Here is an 18,065-nt window from a genome sequence, read left to right as displayed (position 1 = left end):
GCGCCCATTACGTGCGCCTACAGCGCTTGTCCACTGTGCTGCCTGGAATGCAGGCACATAAGTGCCAGAAGCAAGGATCATGTGACCACATCAACAGTGGTCACAGAAAAAAAACTGCAGGTAGCAGAAAATAAATTTTGCCTCAACTGAGCGATAAAAGACCCCTAACACAATATCCCATCGATATAGAAAACACACAGGAGATTTGGGGTGTTGGATAAAGCAATAAGTAAAATCAGTAAATCACATAAATGATGCGGCCAGCAGCAGAGCTGTAATTACCTCCTCTCTCGGTGCGTGGCACCTCCGCTCGTCAGATAATTGCCGGCAGCAAGGATCATGTGACCATGTTAACAGCGGCCACAGAAAAAGACTGTAGTTAGCAGCAAACAAATCGAGGCTCAATGGAACAGTAAATGACCCCTCCCACAATATCCGTATATAGTATAGAAAGCACACAGGAGTGTTGGGGTGTAGGACAAAGTAATAATTAAAATCAGTATGGATGTATGTGAAGGGTTACAGATGACACCAAGGTTTCTAGCTGAAGAAGAGTAGGGGGGGGAGTGTGAGGTGGGAACTGGATAGGCAGAGGAAGAGATGCGAGAGAGCGTTTGACAAGAGAAGAAGAGAACCTCTGTTTTGGTAGAGTTGAACATTAAAGAGTGCAGAGCCATCCAATGTTGATGGAGAGATCAGAGGAGATTTCAGGAAAACATAAGAAAATGTGGGTGTCGTCTGCAAAGAGTTGGTACGAGAACCCAAAGGAGAAGATTAGTGCCCCAAGAGCAGAGGTGTAGATTTTAAAGAAGAGTGGACCCGAGACAGAGCGTTGTGGAACACCAGCAGTTAGTGGAGTGAGTTGAAATGTGTTGATTCTCCAGGAGACAGAGAATTGGCAAGGTGCAAGGTAGGATTCAATCCAGGCAAGGGCTTGATCCCGAATCCCAAGAAGGAGAGTATTAAGTAGATCAGAGCGATCAACAGTGTCACAGGCAGCAGACAGGTCAAGGAGAATTAGGATAGAGGATGGGTTAGAGTGCTTAGCAGAGGCGATGAAGTTGGACACATTCCTGAGAGCAGTTTTCGTGGAGTGAGACAAGTGGAAAACTGCTTGTAGTGGGTCTTGAAGGTTGTAGATTTCTAAGAAATTGGTAAGACAGTTGAACACAGCCCTTTCAAGCACTTTGGAGTAGTGCAAAAGGAGAGACACAGGGGAAAGGTTAGCCAGTAGGTTCGGGTCAGCCCTTTGCTTTTTGAGGAGAGGGATGTGATATGATATGATTGTTTATATATATAGCGCCTATACACAATGTGTTTCAAAGCGCTTCAAGGCAAGGGAGGGAACAAGGGAAAATACAAACACATTCCTACAAGCCATGAACAGTAAGGATGTGAAATTAACTATCGTACTCGGCCTGACGACATTTCAGATGGTGCAAGAGCTAAGACATAGATAAGGAAGGGAGGGGGAGAGTGGGAAGGAAATGGAAACAGACAGGCGACTACCGTACTAGGCCTGACGACATTTCTCTTAGAGTCGGAGAAAAACAAAAGGTGAGGGAGAGGGGTGCAGAAAGGGTGGGGAGTAACAAAACAAGCGACTATCATGCTAGGCCTGACGACATTGCCAGCATACAGGATTCTTGGGTAGTCATCAGTATGCTATCATATTAGGTCCATGGACAATTCTGATAGAGTAAGTGCATAGAAGAAAGTAAGGGGAGGACATAGGAAAAGGGAGAAGGGAAAGGAGGAGAGAAAAGAGAGTAAGCAGTCAAAAAGAGTGGAGAAGCAAGAGTGGAGAGCAAATAGAATTGCAAAAGTCAGTAGTAACACATAATGTTGCAAGCCAGGATACAAGCTGAAGATGGGAACAACATGATTCAGGGCCACCATGAGTACAAGATGCAAAGGAAGTCCAGCATGAGAGTTGAGAAAGAGTGACGCACTGTGAATGAATGAAGTCCATAAAAGTCTAATCCAGCATTGGCCACAAGACAGTGATGGAGAAGGAAGGCACCAGGTGGGCGGGGCTTGCTAAGTGGTGAAAAAAAGCAGCAGGGAGGAGGTACCATGTGGACGGGGCTTGTAGATGACTGTCATGTATTGAAACAAGAGGGAAAGCAAGCAGAGTCGAAGAGTTCAGTGAGGTGAGAGGCCACTAAAGGAGCAAAAGGCTTGACTAGCTGAAGAGCAAGGGGGTCTGTTGGGGCACATGAAGGACTGGCCTTCATCAGTAGAGATAGGACTGTGTCAGTATTAGTTTGACTAAAGTGAGAGATAGAGGCAGAAGATGATGGTCGAGTAGGTGGAATGTGAAATGTAGGAGGAAGGCCAGGAGAGAGTCTCTTGTTTTTGAATGATTACAGCAAAGTATTCATCTAGGACATAGCTGTGAGAATGGAGTAGATAGTCATAGACTTAAGAGGAGTGAGGAGTGAGTTTAGGGTGCCCTGTAACCGGCGAGGATGGTTGGAGTGAGAGTCAATGAGGGGTAGGTAGAATTCCTTTTTTCTGTATCTAGAGTGGACTTGAGAGTGTTCAGGGCAGAGAGGTGGAGGTGCAGGTCCTCATGCGAGTGGGTACGCCTCCATTTATGCAGCAGCCGACACCTGCCTGTATGGACAGAGTGTATGAATGGGGAGACCCATGGTTGAGGATGCTGAGACCTATGGATGAAAGTAAGCAGTGGGAAGTGCTTATGAAAGATACCAATGAAGGAGAACATGAATTACAGGTAAGTAACTTATTCCTTCTCCAGAATTTGATCTCTCATAGATTCACATGCTCTGAATAGATTTTAAAGTAGTACCATATAACCATACGGGTGGAGGCAAGCTCCTTGTAGCAAAACCTTAACACAGGAGACACTGCATTATGCAAATCGGTTCCAGAGAACCACTTGGCCAATGTTGGACCCTGCCACAGATCCCAGTCTACAAAACAAACACTGATAAAGGTGTGTACAGACCTATAGATCGTAGCTCTGCAAATGTCAAAGAGGTGCCACCCAGCTAGCAACACGGTCGTGTCAGCTACCGCTCTGGTAGAATGCACCCTGGGTCGCCCTGGAAGGTGACAGAATGAAATGCAGGATGAAATCCACCTGGCAATGGAACACTTGGATAGAGCCTTCCCTACACCAGAGGGACCAAATGCCACAAACAGCTGAGAGATTTTCTGAAAAGATTTAGTATGGGCAAGTGAGTACTTTAAAGCACGTACCAGATCCAAGGAGTGTAGGGCTCACTCCGCTTGGGAATCGGGGGCGCCAAAGAAGACTGGCAACACAATTGGTTCATTTAGGTCGAAAGCAGATGGAACCTTTGGCACACAGGATCGATTAGTGCGTAGGATCACCATGGACTTGTGAAAGGTAAGGGAAGGCCTGTTGCTGGACAGAGCTTGGATTTTGCCCACGCTGCATGCTGCGGTAATGGTGACCAAGAAAGGCACCTTCCAGGATAGGAACCTGAGTGAAGTGCTATGTAGGGGCTCAAAAGGAGGACACATTAGCCTTATTAAGACCACATTCAGCTCCAAGGCTGGAGCCGGGTGGCTTGGTAGGTGGGAAAGCGTGAAAAAGAACATTCAAGAACTCTTTGACCAGCCGGCTTGACCACATAGACGCCTTGGAAGAGGAAAGGGTGTAACGGGATACTGCTGCAAGGTGCACTTTGATGGCTGCATGTGCTAGCACAGATTGGGCTAAGGACAGAAGGTAAGACAAGATGTCCTCTGGTTGAATGGTAAGAGGGTTTAGGCCCAGTGATGAGCACCTTGAGGTAAAACGCTTCCATTTTCCCTTGCAGCAGGAAAGCTTGGAAGGGGTTTGTGCCAGAATGTCCTTACAGTTCTGAAACAATGGGATCAATACACATATTATGAGGACAGGTGCCAGTCCATCCGGCTTAGTGAGGCTGGGTAGTGGTGTAGAATGGCACCTCCCTCTCTTGACAGTAGATCTGCACGATGAGGAAGTCTGATCGGTGGGGCAGAGGCTAGGGGCAGGAGGTTGGAGTACCAGAACTGTCTTGGCTACTGAGGGGCCCCTCCATCAGTCTGCACTGCTGTCTGAGCTTGGCTATTACTCGTGTCACCTGAGGTATCGGAGGGATTGCATATAGGAACTGTTCCTCCCAGGGGAGTGAGAAGGCATGCCCTGGCCAAGCATGCACACTTGTTGTTGTGGAGAGTGGCAAACAGGTTGATGTCCGGGGTACAACAGCGATGGAATGTTTGAAGAGGTTGCGACTGGTACAGCTCCCACTCGTGGCAGGAGCTGGGTTCCCTGCTGAGGGGATCTGTCATGGGGCTCTGTGAACCTGGAAGGCGCCATGGGATGAGGAAAAGGCTGTGCTCATTGCCCACTGCCACAGAGGCTGTGCATCCATCGAGAGAGAGAGAGAGGGATTTGCAGCCTCCCTCCTGCAGGCGTAAAACATTGTGATGGATTTGTCAGTAAAGATCTGACAAACTTGACGAGTAACCTGCGGGAGCATCGACTTGAGCACCCAAAAGACAGCTCGGTGCTCCAGATGGTTGATGTGGAGCGCCTTTTCCTTCTCCGCCCATAAGCCTCTAGCATGAAGGTGATCTATATGTGCAGCCCAGCCTTCCAGCGAGGCATATGTTGTGACAGTGACCTGGTGGTGGGGCGAGCGAAAGGGGCACTTTGAATGAGGTAAGTGCAGACTGATCACAAGTGTAGTGGTTTCCTGAAGTGTGGCGTCAGTGCAATCTTGATCTCCCAGGAGCCTGAAACCTGACGCCAGCATGCATCGAGGAATACTTGTATCAGCCTCATGCGTAGCCTGCAGTGTTGGAGTATGGTGATGCAGAAAGACATTAAGCCCAGCAAGGACTTCAAGAGGCAGACAGAAGTGAATGGTATGTGGGAGAGTTGCTGTATCTTGGTGAATAGTGCTTGGATCCTCTTCTCAGACGGGGCTGCCCTGCAACATAGTGTGTCTGTGTGCAACCAAGTAGAGTGCCCGTTGGCATGGGATGAAACAGGAATTTGGATAGTTCACAGAGAATCTGAGACATTGTAGGCATTGAATGGTGAGAGCGTGTATTTGGTTGCCATATTTAAGGGAAATGCACATGTCAACCTGTTGTCCAGATAGCAATGGACTTGTGTGCCCACTCATCCCAGATAGGCAACCACTGGTGCCAGTCACTGGATCGAGACCATTGGGGCTCATTGGAGCCTAATGGTAGGGTCTTGAATTCCAAGTTGTATCCCGTAATGATAAAACACAGGCAGCGGGGCTGTTATTGTGAATGTGGATACAGAAATAAATGTCCTCTAGGTCCAGAGATGCCAGAAAATCCCCCTCTTGAATCTGTGCTAGTAACTGCTGTAGCATCACCATTCTGAAGGTTTGTGCCTTTAGAAAAGTGTTTAGCACTCAGAGGTTCAGTATTGCACTTAATACATACAGCATTCTGGAAAACACAGAGTAGGTGACAAATGTCTGTTGCTGCCACATTTAAAGACATTCATCGCTTTTACATTCTCTGACCTTCCTCACAGCCCGGGGGCGCATACTTTTTGGACCTGTTTCTCTCCCTTCATTTGTTTCGTGCATTGTGCCGTTTGCTCGACACCCTTCGCTACTTCATTGCCTCCTCCGATTTCAGATGCTTGATCAGGAGCTTTTACTGCACTCTTGGATTGTCGGTACAGCAATCACCGAACTTGTAAGGGGCCCAAAATCACATGTGTAACTCAGGGTCCTTAGTGCGGCCACATAATTCTCCACAGGCTCCTTCGGCTCTTGTGCTCTCTGGAAGGTGGTGTTCCTTTTTGGGTGAAAGTGTTTTTGAGGTTTTTGTACCGCAATGGAGTACTCATCCCGTTCGCCCTGCCCGTCTTCAAACTGCTCCAGTAGCCCATTGTACACAGTGCCCCCTCAGCACTCGGAGGGTCAGTATGGGTCTCCACCCTCATACTTGTCCCTTACCAGTAAGTATCATGATTAGACTCCTTGTCCCCATTGGTAGTGTGCTACAGTTGTTATGGCAACCTCGGCTCTCAGTGCTTGTACCCTCTGTTGCAGCAGATGTATTTGCTTTTCCACCATTTGTTGTGGAGGAAAAGTATCAGGTCTTTTGGCGAACTTGAGCGTGTGACCCTGCTCGAGGAGTTATTGCACCTAGCTGTCTGTGGTGATACTGCACTACTCATGGACAAAATGGGACAGCCTTCCCCCTACTGGTTTGAAAGTGAGGGGCAGGCCCGAGGCGGGTCAGGTTTGTTTTCCCGACTTCCCCCTAGAGTGAGACGAGCCTTGCTGGCATTGGTTTCTCCTGTATGATAATAATTTGTTCCTATATGCATCCAATGTCACATAGGAAGGGGACTTGTAGGGTGATGATGGGGACTGGCAGGAAGGCTAAATGTCCTGTGTGGTTCTGGAGAAACAGGATTTTCTCAAACAAAAGGACTTGCACATTTGCTGTAGAGTGCCCAGAGAGTGTACTGGTCTTTATGGCCTGCAATGTCTCATCTACTTTCTTGCCGATGAGATCATTGTCATTAAAGTGCATGTCCACCACCTTTGACTGGACCTCAGGCCTGAAATTGGTCTCCTTGAGCCAACCTTGTCTGAGCAGTACAGTACCATTTCCCAACTGCCGTAACTCTGTGCACGCAATGCCCAGCAACACTGATATGGCGTGGTCAGATGCTGCCTCTCCCTCTTGAAGAAGGGCGAAAGCCTCTTGTTTCTTGTCTTCCAGTAGGAATTCAAGGATAGTACTTATCTTGAACCATAACTCCCGGTCTTATCTGGAGAGAACAGCCATGGCATTGACCATCTTGATGATTGTGCGGACTGTTGGGATCACCCACTTTCCAAATGCGTCGAGACACTTTCCTTCCTGGTCTGAAGGGACTGAACAGGAATCTGGCAGCGCACTTGCAAGCTTCTGCTTATACCATGGAATCTGGCATTTGTTGCGATCTGAGGCCTGCAGGGGCCGAGTCTGGGAAACTATATTCCCTTCTTGGGAGGTGTGGAGGACAAATATGTCACTGTCAGCAATCCATCCTCCCAGATGTCATCCAGCAGGGGTGTGGCTGCTATTGACTTGCGGTATTGTTCTCTGCGGTAGTACAAAAAGCTATCCTTCTTCTGTTCTTCTGATGTTAACCTCTACATCTTTGTATCCCTGCACATTAAGGCATGAATGAGCTTATTTTGCCCGGGGAGAGTCCGGCATGGGGGCTTCATCAGGCTCCCTCTCAGCTGGTTGATGTCATAAAACTAATCTACATCTGTGTTTGTTGTGTGGGTGGAGACCTGGTCACAGGGGGCAGTATCTCCTTCTCAAGCTGTGTCAGTGAGTTGTGCTGGTACACAGGGTGGTTATCCTTTGTAGGACATGGATGTGGTGGCAGGCTACTGGCACTTGCATGAAATGCCACATGCTGGGGGGTAACCTGTGTTACAGCTCTGACACCAAAAACTTCAAAGTGTCCAAAATATCTATGTAGATGTCCTTATGCGGTAATAACTGGTGGTATGGCTTTAGGTAGAGGAACTGGAGCTGGAGCTGCCTTTGGTGGAGGCATCGTCCTTTTAGGGCTGGAGGGGATCTCGTCCGCTATTGCTTTGTCGTTGCCTGAGAAGACTGGTGAAGGGTCTTCAAGATCTGCACTGGGTTTGCAGATTGTCTTCCAGTGGGACTGTAGATGAATGCCCTTTGTCAACAGTGATTCCAAGGGCCAGCTGGAAGGGTCAAGTTGGTCAAAGGCAATTCGGTAAAGCAGACGGTTGAGCTAACAGGATTGATAAGGTCTGTTTGTGGACAATCGTTGATGTTGTTATGACTGTCAAAGAGGATCTTGGAGTCGTCGATGGGCTGTGGCCATCATTGAGGGTCCTGGAGTCGATGTCGGGGCAATCGCCATTGATGTGGTTCTTGAGATCATCAACGGTGTAGTGGTTATCACCAACGAGGATTTATATATCATTTATAGAGTACTTTTTGTGGTTGTTGGTGATGTGGTGGATGACTTTGTGTGCGTAGACGATGCTGGGTATTTCGAAGATGATTTCGGGGACGATTTTTGTGATATCATTGATGGGGAGGGAGTCCTCTTCTGTGAAGATGTAGAAGGGGATGTATGTGCCTTCTTCCTTCCTGCTGATGTCTCCTCATACGACCATTAACTAGAGGTGGGACGCTGAGTCGTTCTCCCTTGCCTGAGTGAGGCATGACTTCGGGCCAAGAGTGAGTCAGAGGCTGCCCTGGCATTATTTAGCCATGCTACCATCCTTCAGTGGTGGTTTCGGAGGGTCTTATTTGAGAACATTCTGCAGATGTCACATTCTTCGACTATGATAGTCGGGTGCGGGCAGTAAAAACAGATCTTCCACAAAGTAATTTGTTAGGCCGCAGCAGGAGCAGACCTTGAAAAGACTTTTCCTTATGGTGTATGCCATTATAGGCGAGAGGTTGCAGCCGAGGATCAGTACAATGGGGTGATATTATTCAACCAGAGTGACACCCCAAGTGTTGCCGGCATACAGGATTCTTGGGTAGTCATCAGTATGTTGAATATTTGAATAAAAACACAGAGTAATGACAAAAGATTTGTCAGAGAACTCCAAACACGAAATGTGTGGTAAAAAAATCTGAAGATGTCCTCCAGAGGTTGAGCTAAGGAAGTGCGTCCTATTGGCTGTGGGCAGCATGACCCCAAAATGACTATACTGGAGCACTAGAGTGACTGAAGTTTTTAGTTTGAGATTAAACTGCTCTATGTTACTGAGGATAACCAGCCTGACGACTGGGAATATTCACAACATGCAAATCTATGAAAGATTCGATGCTGGAGGAAAAGTCATGTAGTAGGGATTGAAAGCCGGAGAAGGCAGTGCTGGTGGAAGAGGCATCCGGTGTGAAGGAGGAGTAAGAGAACTGTAGGTCAGAGAGAAAGGGGGGAATGGCAGAAGTTTTCAATGTCCTTTTAGGTCAAGCAAGTGGTGAGGAAAGGTCAGAGGGTGGAACGTTGATGGTGGTGGAAACAATGGAGTGGTCAGATGTGGATGGTGTGACAGTAGTATCAGTAGTTGAGAGAGGGGTAGAGATGAATAAGAGATGCTAAGAGCTACCCCCTGTGTGCAATAGTAGGTTACAGGTAGAGTGGAGAGCGTTGCGTAGTGTAGTAGATAACTAGATTATCTGTAGTGTAGTTATCTACTAAACTATAAATAACACTGTCTACTAATAAAACATTTCTAATATAATTCTCATGAACTACAAAATAAGGGGCATGTTATATTTTAAAATTTCAGATGTCATCCATACCATAAATGGATGCATTTAAAGACCAGAGCCTATGAAAAATATTGATAGAATCTCTTCCATGAGAAAATGCATTTTTTACATTTGTATTCCTAGAATTTTCCCCTCAAAACCTGTCTTTTTATGACATAAACAAAATGTGTTAGGCTGAAAGGAATTGGATGGTTTTGAATCTTACAAAATGAATTCCTGTACGGTTAAACTCTAGGACCCAAGAGTCCCCTTGGAGTCCCAGACCAGCTGGCTCTAATTATGTGTGTGCATTTTCTGGGGGTGGGGTGGAACATGGGTCGCAGGTGGTTTTACAACAAATGTGACACTTGCATCTCTGGTACTGCCAGGGGCGGCCTAGCCTATAGGTAACTCTGCAAATGTCCGGGTGGGCCTGTGCACCCTTGGTGGGGTAACCTATTTTAGTTACTAATTCTCATATAGGAAAAGGGGAGGGCTTGCTGAAAATGTGCAGTATGGGGCCACGTTGAAAAATATTTCCAGGACATCTTTTGGTTCCCAGTCCACCCCTGGGTCTGCATCAAACCAGTGTTACATACTTTACCCCCGCCTTCCTCAGTGACGAGTCAGATTCCCCTATTTATTATTCTCATTATTCTATGTAGCAGAGACGTACACTGAAGGAGCAGAGTAGCCTTCATATTTTCCCACCTCGTATATAATGTGCTCTGCACAGGCCAGCAAGGTGGCATGGTCCTGAATGATAGTAGATTTAGGCTGGAGGATGGAGGGAGGCACACGCTACATGTGTACATCTCACAAGGGGAGTCGTTGCCCAGCTAGAATTCTACATTTCTATTGGCCAAGAGCTGAAGCCAGGGATCCCACCCAGGTCTCGTGCTCAGCCCCAGGGCCACCTGTCCTTCCCCTGCTGAACGGCTGCAAGGTGGCAGGCATGTTCCTGTGTTTCTCATGACCCATGTATAGTAGATTGTTTTGGTATTTCTATGGTTCACATAAGGTTTCATGTAGGTAAATAAGTATGTACAGATGTCAAAGCCTTTGCTTACTGTTTAGTTACTTTTAAGCAGATAAACTCACTTCAGTGCAAAGAGGCGGTTGATCTGCACAGGTCTGCTGCCTTGTGGCATGGCAGAGAGTGCACAGGTCCGTGGTTACTCCCGAGCATGTGGCCGAGAGAAGAGCGGAGTGCTAGCCTGTTGCACATCATATGCGCTGAACTGTGCATATCATTGCTGGTTTGAACTTTACTGTGTTATATCGTTACTGAAGAAATCTTTCTAAGTTGCTCTTTTCACCTCTTTCATCAGCATTGTCATCCGTGGGGGAAAGGATGAAGATAATCGCCAAACTCATGAAGTGTCTCATTAAATGGCAGTGGGGGACCACCCACAACTTCCTGTATAAATGCAGCGATCAAGGTACAGCGGTGTCCTCATGGTTACGCGCTTTGACAATGTTCTAGCAATTGCAGCGTAGTTTGTATCAGTTCAGATTTGCATGGATGTGCAATGAAATATTGTGTCTGTGTTAACCACCTGCTCACATGGGTGGCTGTTTCTCTATGCGTTCTCGCTTGAGAGAGAGGGAGAGAGTGTGCGAGAAACAGAGATGTCTAGGTCTGTGGTGCATGTGTGTTTGTGTGTGAATGTGCTGTGCAGGAGGGCTGAGGCGATGGATCCTGGTTTCCAGGAAGAAAAGGGCCATCACACCGCATGACTGTGGAGCCTGGCAGGCATGGTGGTGTTGCATGTCAGAGCAACACATGTGCTGATCTTGTGCCTAAAAGCCACATGTATGTATGTACATGTATGACTGTGTTAGAGTCATGTGGGCAAGGCCAGCATCTCTCAGTCATTCAATCCCAACATATGTTACAGCTTCCAACACTGGCTCAAAATGTTCCTAGACTCCTAGGATGTCTGTGCCCAGAGTACTGTGATCTGAGCATTGCTCTTAGGCACTATGAAGAGACAGAAATGCTCCCTTTCTGCACCCATTGCCGTCCCTTCCTCCTTGCTACTTACCCTCTCCAGCAATGATGTGGCTATTTCATATGTCATGAAAAGCAGGGAGATGGGGCTGGGCGGCAGTCTGGAGTAGGTGAGGTCAGGAGCTATTATTTCACTACGGAGAGTAAGCTGCACTTACTCCAAAGACCATTGCCCCCTTGTTTGACTACTCCCACTTCTGTCAGTAGCCAATGTAAGTGACAGAAAGTGCTCCCCTATGTGGATTCCCACACCTGAAGAAAGAGTCATGCACCCTATAACCACTCTTGGAAACTGCAGCTTTTCACCTTTTTCGCTGCAGCATCCAGGGAGTGGATGAGTGGTGCAGGTTACTCCTGGATTAAACATGTCATTCCCTTGGCTTCCTGAGATGCCAGAAGGTTGACGGGGGCAGGCAGTTCGGGTTCCTTTTTTGGTGCTGTTGTGGCCTGGGGTCACTCCAGAGAAGAGGATCCCTTCCAAGTAATTAGTGATGCGGTCACATATTGAGATGACTCACAGAGGTCAGGTAAGTAGGTTCTTTATTGAGACTGTGGACAACAAGTTACACACGGGTCTCTGTGCCAACACCCGCCACCACCTGACACCTGTTCTAAACCCTGCACATTCCACCTAGAACCCTGCTGTCTCCTACAGCACGCCATAACATATCCCCTCCCTTCAACAACTGAAACAGAGCTTCACACAATAATGGAACACCAAGATCGAACAACAAATTGATTGTTGTAACCCTTTTATGTACCTGTTGATCTAAGATATGCGCCCGGTTGCCCTTGTGCCTGGTGCGCTCCCACAAATAAATAAAATACAAATACAAATACTAATACAAAAGCAAACATAATAGTGCCTACATCCATGCTCTTACCTATATAGGGTAAAAGCAAAACAAACACTAACACGACTACGGCAAGCGAGCAGTGGCCAGCAAACATCTGTCAATAACAATTGAAGGTAGAACATAATATTATGTTGCTCACACATATATATCGTTCCTAAGCAGTTCATGAGGTTGCAGCGGTCAGTGACAATGGTCATTATCCATTAAAAGCTGTAACATAATCAAGCTTCCATAAGGGAGGCTGTCGCACTCTCTTGCTTCCTTGCTCATCACTCACTCCTGTCATCACCTTGTTCCCTCTAGCTTGCCCACCCCTCATTTCTAGTCCATCACTCACTCCCTCCTCATTAGCTGTGCCCTTGCAGGACACCAACCCTCCCATCCAACACACCTCACCTCCTTCAACAATCACCACACTATTCCTCACTGCAGTCACCTCCCTAGATCCCAGGAACTTTCTCTCCTGACACTTGTGTACAACTCTGGGGTTACGAATTAGCACTAAATCCCCCACCAACCATTCCGACACCTTAACCTTCTCTGCAAAGTTGAAAACCCTTTTATACTGCTCCTGTCCCTCCGTATCACTGTGTCCATATTCTCCCTCTCGCGCCTTAAAGCTATTGTGCATAGGCGTGTTATAAATGCGATATCATCAGGACTCAGCGAGGCACGTCTCCCGCGCTGCAGCACTAAACACAAGATAAGCCCCGATGAAGGACCGTTGAGTCTGAAATGCATTGGCCATTTTCTGGGTAATGTTGCCCATCACAAAAATGATTGCTTACTGGCACTTTAAATAAACCACCAAACTCAAGAATCAACGACTCATTGATGTTGACTAACAGAGCACTGAACTCTTTTTGAAACCCAATTGGGATTTAAGGGTGTGCGGCCCACACCGCAGGCACGTTTGCCTCTGACTTTTCTTACACAGTTCACTCTTATTGTGCTGACGCATGGGAGCATGATTTAGTGGGCTGCACCCCAAAATACAGCAGTATCTGGAAACGATTTTAGAAGAAACAAGAAGTAATAGCGGTGCCCGCTCCAGTTCATTGTCTCTCTCCTTATAAATGCCATATCATATCATATCACCTGCACTGAAAATGGACATTCCTAACCACCCCATACACAACCGTGTTGCTGGCTCACGCCCCTTATAAACCACGAAAAGCGAAACCTTTGTAACTGAATGCAGTGTGGGGCATTACCATCACATCATATGGTGAAGCACTTCACGCCCGGGCAACCCATCCACAATGGCTGGATGAACACCGCCCTTGATAAACCTATTCTTTCGCTCTACTAACCTGATGGATCTGGGATGATCGTGTGCGTGCTTTATGGGGTGTCCTACCAGATATTCCCTCATGACCTCCGAGCAGAACTGCACCCCATTGTCTATCACAATTTCTTGTTGAAAACCCTCCCTGTAAAAGACATCCTCCAGAAAAGCTGTCATCTCATCTGTGGTCGCTTCCCTCACTGGCCTCCACGCAGTCTACTTTGAATGGTAATCAATCAGCATGTACACACACATGAACCCACTGCCCAGTCCCTGTATAGGACCATTGAAATCGACTGCTACCTTGCACCAGGGTTGAGAAGGAACACTCACCAGAAACAAAAGGGTGTTATGGACAACGTTGATTTTGTCACTAGCAGAACATGGGCAGCACGTCCTGACCCTCTGTTCCACGCTGTTGTCCATTGATGGCCAATAATATCTTTGCATCAACCTTCTCTGGGTTCCACCAGAACCTAAGTGACCCTGATAGGCCAAATCAACCAACTTTTCCATCAGCCCCTCTGGCAGCATTATTTTTGCTCCCTTCCTGAGCCTACCTCCCATGATCGCCAGCTCATTCTACACTTCAAACCTACTCTCAAACCTCCTGTCCAAGGTTCCTCTCTCTGGCCGACCATCTATGATTCGTTCCTTGAGACATCTGAATATCTCTTTACCACCTTCTGCTGCTTCCGTTTCCTGCATACACACTGTTTCTTGATCGACACTGGCCACACTGACCACAACCCACAACTGACCTCGTCCAACCCCAAATCTTCCCCTGGAGCTATCGCCCACACAGGAATGTCTGTGTAGGCTTGAGAGATCTTAATATGAACGTTTGGATTGACATCATTTCACAAGTGTTTGCTACTTTGGGGGAAGCAAACATTTTCAGTCATTGACTTACCTGCGACATACCATCAGGTGCCGTTGTATCCTGAGTTCCAGCATCTCACGTCCTTTTTAACACCGGAAGGGATGTTTCAGTTCTGCAGGGTGCCTTTCGGCCTTGCATCCGCAGCTGCTGTGTTCCAGCGAGTTATGGCAAAGGTTTTGGAGGGGGTGCCCAACACCGTGGTTTTTCAGGATGATGCGTTGGTGTACATGGTCACAGGAGAGGAGCCTGATGTGCTGTTGAAGGATGTGCTAAGAAGACTAAGGAATGTTGGCTTGACAGCCCAGCGTAGTATGCAACATATGGGTTGAGATTGTGGAATATTTGAGTCATTGGGCCTCATTAGGAGTTTGGAGGTAGCCATGCCATTTTTAGCGGCATGGCTACGCCCAAACCGTGTACCGGGTCCCAAAAATAGGGAATTACCGGCCATGCTGACTTTAGCGGGCCTAGTAATTCCCATTCTTGGGACCCGGACCCGGTACATCCCCATTCCCATTTGAGCCCCTATACAGCTCAATGGGAATGGGGAGGATGCTAGCAACAGGCCTGTCAATGACGGGCCCGTTGTTAGCATCCTGGGCTGCTGGCGGGTCCCGCCCTGCACGTCTGGTCTGGCCAGGCATCCAGAGCTGGACCCAAAGCAGAATTTGTAATGGGGTGGCCCGGTATGAACGGTGCTGGTCCTTTACCAGCACCAGTCCCTTACCAGCACCGTTCATACCGCAGCCGCCCTCATTGTAATGAGGCCCATTGTGTGTCCGCCAAGGGCATCAGCCCAAAGTTGAGTTTCATGGAGGCAATAGGTGAGGCTCCGGCTCCCATAGATAAAGATCAGCTCAGGCCATTCCTGGGCCTCGCAGAGTGTTAACACACATGTGTCCAGGGATTTGCTGTTAAGTCTGCAACACTCAGGTCCCTGTTGAAGAAGGGAAATCAATTTGAAAGGTCAGTAGAGTGTGACGGGGCACTCAAGAAAATGAGGTCTGACATTGTGACTGCATCCTCATTGGGAAAGTTTCAAGCGGGCAATCTTATCTTGCTGACTGTTGATGCTGGTGGACTGGGGTTGGGGCCAACCTTCACTCAAAGCAACAAGGGCGAGGAAGAGAATATGGTCGCTTTCACTTCAAAACCATTGAGTGGGGCAGATAGGAATTACTCAGTGGTTGAGAGGGAGGCGTTGGCAGTTTATTGGGCGATTTTGCTTTTTAAGTTCCTTCTGTGGTGTCGGCACTTTGTGGTAAGGATGGACCACAAACTGTTGGTTCAAATGTTGTGGAGTGTGGGGTGGACTAGTGCTTCGCCGAGGATTTCCAGGTGGTTGCTGGGCCTGCAGGCATATCCAATTTCAATTTTAGTTTCTCCCTCATGTGCTGAGGCACCGATCAGATCTTGTCTGTGCTTGAATTGGCATTGTCTTTCACTCTGATGCGATGTCCAAAGTCTCCTAACCTTCCCAACTCCTCTGAGAACACTTCAGGGACTCCTCCACTCATTTGTCCTCCAGCTCCGCCTAGTCACTGGTTCCTTTGAGTTTCCCTGTGTTTGTGTTCCTATCGCTGCTTGCTTATCCCTACCTAACAAGGATGACCCTTTGTCAGCCACGTAAACCCAGAATACGCCCTTTCTTACCATATATTCTATCTGGCCCTCAAATTTGCCAACAAAGCCAACTTCCCCCTCCCGTTAGATGTAAGGTTTGTTGCCATGCTCTCTCCAGTCTTCCATCTTGCCATTTAGCTTCACTTGCGATGTCTCCTTGGAAACCCATGTCCCCTGAGACCCACTGTCCACCTTCATAAACAATGTCTTCCCATTCACTAGAAAATGTTCTGTAGGGCCTTCTTTGCACCGGCAATAGCGGCCATCTTGAAAACATGCCTATCTTGTGCCTGGGACATTGGAGCTCGAGCCTATGGATCTTTCATGTTCTCCAGTTCCACCCATTGAGCGGGATCAACACTCTGCACCGCATTGACTGTGCCTACCCTATACAGTTACATAAAGTGGCCACTCATTTTGCACTAAATATATACCGCATTCATCGTGGGCCAAATCAGACTAGTGGACGAATGTCTGTTGCTGCCACATTTAAAGCCCTTCATCGCTTTTGCAGTCTCCTGGCCTTCCTCACATCCATGGGGGCGCATATTTCGTGGACCTGTTTCTCTCCCTTCATTTGTTTCATGCATTCTGCCGTTTGCTCGACACCCTATACTACTTCATTGCTTCCTCCGATGTCAGATCCTTGATCAGGAGCTTCTACTGCACTCCGGGCATGTTGGTGCAGTGGACCAATTGGTCCCTAATCAGCGAACTTGCTAGGCCCAAAATCACACATGTGACTCAGTACCTTTCAACTGAGGTGTTCCTTTTTGGGTCAAAGTAGTTTTGAAGCTTTTGGACTGCAATGGAGTACTCATCCGGTTCACCCTGCCCCTGTTCAACCAGCTCATTGAACACACTGCTGCCACCCAGGTTGTGCAGAAGGACTGCCTGCTTCCTGGCAGCTGCAAACTTGTCCCCTCCAATTGTAAAAGCTAGGAAATATCGAGGCTGAGTACCATAAAAGGAAATACACCAAACACGGGCTATAAAGATTCACAGATCTTTAATCTACTGTACAGTTACAAAGAAACAGAAATATAGATAGCTATCTGGCTCTCAATCCATCACAATGAGTACCAGCCCGTCAGAGTGAGGAGAGAGAGTTTTGGACATCTAGACATTCGGCTTTTATACATTGCAGTACTATTGTCCAGCCCCTCTACAGGTTAATAATCCGTGGTCTAGAGTTCGTGCCGAGTTCACATATAGCTCATACAATAATATGCACATGGATTACAGAGGTTTGCGTTTCCAACAAGTTACAATGGCAAAGTGTATTCCTGGATTTAGCAGCAAGCCTTAGCACATATCCCTTCACAATGTAGTTCTGCCAGTGTCTGCGCTCGACATTTACATTACATTTTCCTCGATGTGTGTTCGTGGATGAGGCTTGTTAGTGCAGACAATCCTTAGGCCACAAGTCATGCTTGGGGCAAGGTCTCATTACCTTGTCTAAACATTCGGCCTTTGAACGGTCTAACCATTAACAAGATTCAAAGGTCAGGAAGGCTTGGTTACAAGTTGGAAACACAGTCCACCATTTTAGAACAGAGAATCACATATGAACAGAAATCAAAATGGCGGATGATCCTAAAATGGCTGCGAAGTTGATCCGAAATCGGAACTTTGCAACACAGTTTTCTTCGCAGAGCGACTAGGCTTAGGCCAATATATATCAGAAAGAGGCACAATATGATTTCCCGTTTAACACAATGGCCACCAGGTAGGTGTTAATGGAGCATCAACCTGTCCCAACAAACTTGTGGTGCGCCTGGTACTGCGAGGAATTGGGTGGGGAGTCATGGTGCTGCCAAAACAATCACTAATTTACCCACTAGAGTTCACTAATCGTGCAGCAATAAGCAAAGGTTCCACTGTAGTTCCAGGCTGCTAGTTTTGGCACCACTTGTTTGGTCAGATATCACTCCTGAAACACAATGTAGCACTTGCAGACCGTCTGTGTTACAAGGGATGCTCTGTGTCCCTTCGGTTACCAAGGATGCTGGAGCAACGTGGTTTGGGCTGTCTGTGATGTGCACCATGTCAAAAGGACCTTTCCTCTAAAGCCTGCCACAGACTGTCACAGCACTGCGGTGCACGCAGAGGCCCAAAGCCGAC

At 47.5% G+C, this 18,065-nt stretch overlaps 1 protein-coding gene across 1 annotated transcript in view; it reads left to right on the top strand.

Moving 5' to 3' along the window:
* The window catches only part of LOC138570281 (cytosolic phospholipase A2 gamma-like), a 507,932-nt gene that overhangs the window by 350,451 nt on the left and 139,416 nt on the right, over positions 1-18,065 (top strand). The window contains exon 16 of the mRNA XM_069649050.1: positions 10,608-10,718. Within this exon, the coding sequence (XP_069505151.1) occupies positions 10,608-10,718 (111 nt within the window). The remainder of the gene's footprint in view (positions 1-10,607; positions 10,719-18,065) is intronic.

Source organism: Ambystoma mexicanum, chromosome 2q (assembly GCF_040938575.1).
Source record: "Ambystoma mexicanum isolate Mex_15411 chromosome 2q, UKY_AmexF1_1, whole genome shotgun sequence".
Lineage (NCBI taxonomy): Eukaryota > Metazoa > Chordata > Amphibia > Caudata > Ambystomatidae > Ambystoma > Ambystoma mexicanum.
Note: the sequence above shows the minus strand (reverse complement) of the source record. Positions and strands in the feature narration are given on the sequence as shown.